An 8,549-nucleotide genomic window follows, 5' to 3' on the forward strand; every position below is an offset into this window, starting at 1 on the left:
TCAGTATGTGATGGACGTCTTCAGACTTGACTCGACCGTCTTCTTCAGGATGGTGTGGCAGGTGGAGCTGGAGCCAGAGCCGGACACAGAGCAAGAGCCCAAGACAGGGCCCTGCCCAGAGCCCAGGATGACGTTGGAGTCACCGATCACGATGCTGGAGCGGCTGGACCCAAAGCTGCCATTCCCGCCTCCGAGTCCACAAGTGCCCACCAGGCCACCATCTGCTCCTCCAGACACGATGGTGCTGCCTTGCCCAACAGCTGCCAGGAAAGGCACCAGGGTCACAGCAGGTCCTCGATTCCCCATGGGGTCCCTCTCCCAAAGTCCCCTGATACTCACAGATAGTGACTTGACCGGTGTACTCCCCAGACGTCCTGGGGGCAAAAGGACGAGAGGAAGAAATGCTAAGAAGGGCTGCAGAAAATATGCTCCCAGGTGCTTTTAAGCCTCTTAGAGCAGCTCGCCACCCTCTGGGCAGATAAAATCCTCAGTCCCCAATTTTAAATCCCTCCCAGCAGAATGCGTGGCCCTGGTGGCTCACAGCGTCAAGAAACCTCTCAGCATCCTAGGGGCTTCCCTGGTGGCGCAGTGGTTGAGAATCTGCTTGCCAATGCAGAGGACACAGGTTCGAGCCCTGGTCCGGGAAGAACCCACATGCCGCAGAGCAACTGAGCCCGTGCGCCACAACTACTGAGCCCACGCACCTAGAGCCCGTGCTCCGCAACAAGAGAAGCCACCGCAATGAGAAGACTGTGCACCGCAACGAAGAGTAGCCCCCGCTCGCTGCGACTAGAGAAAGCCCGCTTGCAGCAACGGAGACCCAACGCAGCCAAAAATAAATAAATAAATTTATTTTGAAAGAAAGAAAGAAATCTCTCAGCACTCTGTGTTGGCCTTGCATCCCCCCACCCCCACCTCCGTCACACATCCTCAGGGCCCTCTGACCAGCCCCACCTGCTCTCCTCGCCCTCCAGCAGCCTGCGGTAGGTGGCGATCTCCACATCCAAGGAGAGCTTCGAGCTCATCAGCTCCTGGTACTCGCTCAACAGCCGCGCCACGTCCTGCTTGGTGGTTCTCAGAGTGGCCTCCAGCTCGGCCAGCTTGGTCTGAGCATCCTTGAGGGCCAGCTCCCCACGCTGCTCGGCATGGGCGATGGCAGCCTGCAGTTTGGCATTCTAGAGAGGGGTAAAAATAAGGGAAGAAGTGTCTGTAAGCCCGACACAGACTCCCAAAGCACCTACTGTGGATATAACTTAAAGGCTGAGATGGACCATAATCTCAAGAGCTCAAAATTATTCCTGGCCATGGCCAGCTCTTCTCATTGTCAAAGAGAGTATTGCCTCTTCTGCTTCTTTAACTCCCAGAGTGGGTTAAGTAGCATCTCAAAAACGTCAGGTCCATCAAGAACTTCAGAAAATAATCTTATTTGGAGATAGGGTCTTTGCAGATGTAATTAGTTAAGGATCTCAAGGTGCTATCACACTGTATTTAGGGTGAGCCCTATATCCAGTGACTGGTGTCCAAGAAAAAGATGAGACAGACACTGAGATGACGCCGTGTGAAGATGGAGGCAGAAATGGGAGTGATGCACCACCAGACGAGGAATGCCAAGGAACTTCTGGAGCCACCAGAGACCAGGAAGAGGTGAGGAAGGGTTCCCCCAGCTCCTTCAGAGTGAGTGTGGCTGCCCGCACCTGAGTTCAGACTTCTAACCTCTAGAACTGACAGAATAGATTTCTGCTCTCGCAAGCCACCAAGTCTGTGACACTTCGTATGGCAGCCACAGGAAATGAATGCAGCTCCTTCTCCACTTTCTCCCATGATCTTCCCCTATTTCTCCCCACCCTGTCGACCCTCAGCACCTTCCCTGCAGCACTTCTCTCTCCTAGGGTACTTAAAGCTCTTCCTGTCCCGTACGGGTCATTACCTACAAGTCTCCTCTTGAGGGCCACGTGTCCTTGAGGCTTTTGGAACAGCCCCATTTCAAATACTTTATCCTGATGTTGTCAGAGTCTCATGGGCCTCAGTTTGGGGTCTGAAAAACATTCTCTGTGCTCACCTCTCCAATCCGACAGAAAACTCCTAGAGGAAGGACAGCATCCCTGTCCAATCAGCCATCTAGTTGATTTTCCCTCACGTTCGGTTCAAGAAAGAAGACATTCCCTAAAGGCTCTCTTTCACTTACCACAAAGCACCCCATGGATGAGGAACAGGGTCTCCATTCTACAGGTGAAGAAACTGAGACTCGGAAAGGAGGTGAGTGGCGGAGCTGAGACCCTAACCCAGAACAGCTGAGGTCCAGTCCACCGCTCTTACTGTAGCCTCAGTTCATCAGGCTTGTGCATGAAAAGGAGGAGTGAGAGGGGGCTGTGACCCCAAGAAGGATTCTCCCAGGAAAGGCACCTTGCTATGCAGGGGGGACTGTGCTTCCCAGACATGGGGACATAGTGACTCTCCTAAGTACTGGCCACTGGTCTCTGAGACTCCACGCACTTCATTGTCACCTGGGTGAACTTGGTTGAGAAAGCAGGTTTCTTGCCTCCACCTTTTTTTTTTTTTTTTTTTTTTGCGGTACGCGGGCCTCTCGCTGTTGTGGCCTCTCCCATTGCGGAGCACAGGCTCCGGACGCGCAGGCTCAGCGGCCATGGCTCACGGGCCTAGCTGCTCGCGGCATGTGGGATCTTCCCAGACCAGGGCACGAACCCGTGTCCCCTGAATCAGCAGGTGGACTCTCAACCACTGCGCCACCAGGGAAGCCCTCTTGGCTCCACCTTTAGAGACTCAGATTCCCTCTCTCTGGTGGGAAGCCCAGGAATCTGCATCTTATCAGACATCCCCAGAGAACCCCAAAGCTTCCAGAGCAAAAAGTCCACATTTATGGGCAAAACACCGTGGCAGCAAATTGAGTAATAGGACCTGGTCACCCTCATCTCAGGTCCTTCCTCACACTCCGAAGGAGAGCAGGTCAGAATGGTTGGAGACTGAGTCTGGCCTTTGAATGGTCTGTGCTTGCATGTGGACAGGCCACCCATGGCTTGCGAGTCAGGCTGAAGTGCTTGAGGAAACCGCCAGACTCTGTGGTCTCAGCTCTCAACCCCCTGTTGATCCCAAAAACACGATGCTTTGGGCTTGGGGAAAGTGAGGGCAAAGACACTTGAAAACTTAAGAATCTGTAATCCTCACACCTAGAAGTCAGGTCTCCAGGAGAAGCAGGAACCCACCTCCCTGCCCTTGCCATTTTCTCCCTCCACCTCTCCCAGCTCCTCACACCCACAGCATCACCTGACCCTAAGGGGGTCTCGGCACCCCACCGTCCTGCCCATGTCCCCCGCTCCCTGAGATCCTGGTACTCTCCCTCCCTAACACGGGACCAGGAAATTCAGCGTGTGGCCTTAGAGTCCTTACTGGGCTTGACGAGTAAGTATCAAAAGAAGAGATAAGAAAAGAGATGAATGAACCCTCTCCCCAAGGAGCTGAAAGCAAGATGTGCATGTAGACACGGAATGCAGCGTGAGGGCTGGGGCCAGGGTTGGCAGTGCAGAGCCCATGCAGCTAGAATTCCCAGGAGGAGAGCTGAACACCTCTGAAATGGGGCTTGAAGTTCTCTCTATCCCAAATTAGCCAAACCCCCAGCCAGTTATCAAAGTTTCACACAAACCCAGCAGTGACCCTGGCACAAAGGTGGTAAGACAGAGGGCTTGGGGGCTCTGGCACCCTCACCTGCTTTTTGAGGTTCTCAGTCTGACTCTGCAGCTTCTGAATTGCCTGCTGCAGCTGAGTGATCTGGACTTTGGTCCCCTTCATTCGGTCCCCATGAAGCTGGGCAGACACCTGAAGCTCCCGGTACTGATGGGGGATGGGGTAACACCGTCAGTGGAGAGGACCCTCACCTTTGACCCCAAGACCATGAGGAACACCATGGCCCCGGTTCTCTGCCTCCTCACATCCTCATTTGGGAAGCGGGTTAAAACGCTTGGAAAACCAGGACACGGTGGGATGTGGTTGCGGAAGTCTGGGCTCATCTCCCACAGTTTCCCTGCATTGCCTCCCTCCTGGAGAGGGGAAACATAGTGCCCACCCAGCCCTGGTGCTTCAGAGAGGTTATTACAACTGCCCAACGGGACCAAGGTGGACGACCACCCTGGGGGGGCAGGCAGGGAGACCCAGCCATTTCCAGCATGGTGCCTGTCCCCCGGCCCTGGCACCTTGGTCTGGTACAGCATCTCAGCCTCGGCTTTGCTGGTCCCAGCGATCTCCTCGTACCGGGCACAGACCTCGGTGATGAGGTCTCTGAAGTCCAGGTGGCGGTTGTTTTCCATGGACAACACCACAGACATGTCGCTGGCCTGGGTCTGCAGCTGGCCCAGCTCCTGTGGGGAAGACTGACTCAGTGTCCGTTGGCCCCCCAGCTCCCTTTCCCCTTGGAGCCCCGGGCAGGTGGGCAGAGTGCCCTCTTCCTTCGGAGGCAGCCCTCCTTCGTGCCAGGTGACAATGAGCACACCCTGCCCTCTGCGGGGCTGTGTCCTTTTCTGGAATTGAGGGCTGTCCAACGACTCGTGGACATTAAAGGAACGTGTCCAGCAGGGTCTGAAATCACCTGGTCCCTATCACTCCCCTGACCTCCTAACACATCCTCTCTCTTGTTCCCATTGCTCCAGTCACAGCAGCCTCCTTGCATTTCCTCAAAGACACCAGCACCCTCTGCCTGGAATCCCAGATTCCCCACTGTGTGTCTGTCTTCCTCACTTCCTTCAGATCTTGGCTCAGACTTTGTCTTCTAAATAAGGCCATGCCAACCACCCTATTTGAAATCGCCACCTGCCCTACCCCCCTGCCACATTCCCAATCCTCCTTTCCCTGTTCTAATTTTCCTTATTCCCATAGTATTTATCACTTTCTAACATACTTGGTCATTTATTTATTTACTAGGTCTAGTGTTTATTGTCTGTCTCCCAATAGAAAGCAAGCTTCATGATTTTTGTCTGGTTGTTCACTGGTGTATCCCCAATACCTAGTAATTCACATGGTACATTCTCAGTAACTGTTTATCAAAGGACTGAATGACCGGCATCTAATTCACTCTAACCAGGCTTCACCTCCCAGCCACTCCCACTATTGCCACAGGAGCCTGCCCACCCTGTCCTCTTCCCTCCCGCCACCTGCCCCTGGCAGACCATCACTTCTGCCCTTAGTGATCCATACTTCTTCATACAGACGCCTCAAGAAGCAGATGTACTCTTTCAGAGCCTCCACCTTGCCTTCCAACTCCATCTTGCTCGAGAGAACTCCATCCACATCCTGGGGACAGGAAGATAAAAGCCATATACCCCCACTCCCTCTTTGGGGGTCCCACTCTGACCCAGGAGTTCTGTTCACACACTGCCCAACACCCACCCCATGGCCATCTCCAGCTCCCATTCCTTCCTCCTCCAGCCCCGCCCTGCCCTGCTCTCTCTTTTGCCTGACACTGACCCACACCACCTTCAGGAAGCCTTCCCTGATTCATCCTAACCAGTCCTGTTTCTTCCACTCCCTCCCCATCCTCTCCCACAGTGACACCAGAGCTCATCACATAGTCCCTCAGTTGGATCTTGTCCTAGGGTCCCCCTGTGTCTACGTAGACGTCCTATTTCCTCAGAGGGTCCCTAGAGGCAGTGTGACAGCATGTCGTGCGTGAGGATCTCCCACCCACTGCCCTCCCAGCCCAGGACTGGGCTCTGTGCACAGTGGATGCTTGGGGTTCGGGTAGAGCAGCTGGCCCCACCCTCACCTTTTTGAGGACCACGAAGTCTTTCTCCAGTGTGGCGCACCTGTGGGCCTCCCGTTCATACCTGCCAAGTAAGTATAGAAAGACGCTGCCTGGAGTGCCGGCATCAGAGCCCAGGCCCCTCCCTGCAAAGGCCACTCTGCTTTAGATGCTCCAAAGCAGGACACGCCACCAGCCTGCTTCTCTACTCTTCCATCAGGAAGCTTTGTCATGTCTTATGTCCCTCTTCACTCTTTCAGCCCAGGTCAACTTGTGACATCAGGCGACTTTGCTTCATGTTTCTAAGGCACATTCAAACACTCTTCTCACTTGCCACTCACAATCATCATCTGAAGCAGGCATTTTGGATTTTATTAGAGAGATTACAAGATGTGCCCAAGTCCTAGATAATTAGGTGGCCCAAGCAGATCTAAAACACAGGTCTCCTGGCCCCAATCTTTCCAGGACCTTCCACCTGTGTCCTGGAGCAATGTTCCCAATGTTTCTGGAAGGTAAGAAAGGCAAGTGGCATTTTCCCAGTCCACAGATATGGAAACTGAGGCTGGGAAAGGTAAGATGCCTTGCCCAAGGCCACACAGCTATTCCTTGCTCACAGTCACTAACCCCAAGCCTCCTGTTGGTCCAGGGCTCTCTCCATACCACCAGGTCACCTGGCGGGGAACCCAGAACCACAGCCTACCTGTGAGTCATGCCACAGGCCTAGGAATGTTCCCACTAATGAATTCTCTTCCACCTCTGAGACCAGAGAATGTCTGAGTCACTTTGACCCACAGCCTGCTCAACAGAAATTTCTCAAGAAAAAAACCCACATAGGCATTGTTTAATAAGCCCCTGCCAGCCTTGACCAGAAATGTGGCCCTCGTAACTGGGGCCTACTAGAATCGAGGCTCTCCAGTCCTGGGTATCAGGGGCTGTGGGACCACTTACTTGCAGCAGGTGGGGCCCCCTGAGAATCAGAGGGAATGGGGATGCGGAGGGGCTAGAGGGGAGACCGGTCATGTGACCCTGGGAGCTCAGCAGTGAGATACCCTCTGGCTGACAGCCTGATTCAAGCCCTCCCAGCCCCCATCCAGGGCCCATGGGGATGCTGCATTTTGCCTACTTGGCTTTATACTCCTCCTGCTGGTACTGGCAGGACTTCAGCTCGGCGTCCAGAGACACCCGTTCTCCCTGCAGCTGCTCCAGCTGCTTCCTGAGCTGGAACAGACAGGCCTCGAAGAAAGACCGCAGGGCCTGGGGACTGTCACTCAACTCCTGCTGCTGCAGCAAGTCCCACTTGGTCTCCAGGACCTTGTTCTGCTGCTCCAGGAACCGCACCTACAGCACAAACAGCGGGTCCCTGAGGCAAGCCCCTGCCAGACTCCTTGGGCACAGCCTCTGGGAAATAAAGCCTGAGCAACCCTCTAGCCAGCCCGGAGCCTTTAAGGCCTTTGATAAATATTTTCCAACACACTAAATGAATTATAATGACATTTTTATAAAGGGAATTTCAAAACACTAATTAAACAGAGCCTCAGCATAACCAGAGAGCCTCCAGTTAGACCACAGGAGGGACTTCCTTGCTGCAGAAGTGATTAGAAAACTAGTAGGAGACCAGACTTCCCCATTCCCAAGTCCATCGAGAACAGTTCCTCGAGGGAGTCACAGAGACAGGGGCTTAGCTGAGTTCACCCTCACCTTGTCAATGAAAGAAGCAAACTGGTTGTTGAGGGTTCTGATCTGTTGGGTCTGCTGAGTCTGAACCACCTGGAACTGGGGGTCGATCTCAATCTTCAGTGGGGTCAGCAGATTCTGGTTGATGGCCACTTCCTGGATGCCTCCCGGAGGGCACGGGGAAAGCCCAGGCCCACCGATCCCCTCCCCATACCTCACCCCTAGCCTTCCCCTTGAACCCCAGGCCCTCCCACGAGAGCCTCCTTGGCACCCCCCAAAGGAACTGAGGCTCCTGCTGCTGAAGTTGACCCTGCCTCGGCCCCCCGAGCGAGCAGAACAGGCTGAGCAAGCACTGAAGCCCCTCTGGGCCCGGCAGGGAGAGAGAGACATGGCAGAGACTGAAGGTTTCACAGCTACAGACAGAGGATCCTCAAGGTGTGTGTGTTCCTGCCCTGAGGCCCCGGGACGGCACAAGACTTTTATCTCCTCCCGTGCCTGGGCTGGGTCTTGGAGAGCAAGATGCTCTTGGCCTGAGTGTGTCTGTCACTGACTCCAGCTGGCCTCTTCTGACACGCCTGGGGAATAGGTGCCTGGCAAGTGCAGAGCCCAAGGAAGAGACCCAGAGCCTGCCCTCAGAGCTCCCAGGCTATAGGAGGGATGGGCACATTCTGAAGACCAGGAAGTAGCCAGAGACCTGGATTTCAGTGCTGGGGGATGGGGGGAGATGGCCCTGAGCAAACTTCCTGAGGGTCATTCAAGGAAGGTTTCCTGGAGGAGGAGATGGGGAAGAAGGGAGGCACATTCAAAGGGAAAAGAAGATGGAGGGGGTTCAGATGGAGCCCTTGAGTGCCCTGCAGATGCTGGACAGAGGAGTGCATCTTCCCGAGGGAGGGTCTACATTCGAGAGGAGGAGGAGGAAGGCACTTTGCAGCACAGGAGAAGCCAGGAGGTTAATAGAGGTGTTATTGTCATCGTTAGCTAAAAGACACTGCAGGGCTTCCCTGGTGGCGCAGTGGTTGAGAGTCCGCCTGCCGATGCAGGGGACATGGGTTCGTGCCCCGGTCCGGGAAGATCCCACGTGCCGCGGAGCGGCTGGGCCCGTGAGCCACAACTACTGAGCCTGCGCGTC

The 8,549-nt window shown here is 54.7% G+C and overlaps 1 protein-coding gene across 1 annotated transcript; it reads right to left on the minus strand.

The window, feature by feature from the left end:
* KRT78 (keratin 78) lies at window positions 1-7,810 on the minus strand. The gene is made up of 9 exons (XM_060026237.1): window positions 7,445-7,810; window positions 6,870-7,084; window positions 5,771-5,831; window positions 5,203-5,298; window positions 4,206-4,370; window positions 3,721-3,846; window positions 955-1,175; window positions 340-374; window positions 1-260 (listed from the first exon to the last, which is right to left on the minus strand). Exons 1-9 carry the CDS (start codon window positions 7,808-7,810, stop codon window positions 1-3), a joined length of 1,545 nt encoding a protein of 514 aa, XP_059882220.1.
* Between the last annotated feature and the right edge of the window lie 739 nt (window positions 7,811-8,549).

This window comes from Delphinus delphis, chromosome 11 (genome assembly GCF_949987515.2).
Source record: "Delphinus delphis chromosome 11, mDelDel1.2, whole genome shotgun sequence".
Classification (NCBI taxonomy): Eukaryota; Metazoa; Chordata; class Mammalia; order Artiodactyla; family Delphinidae; genus Delphinus; species Delphinus delphis.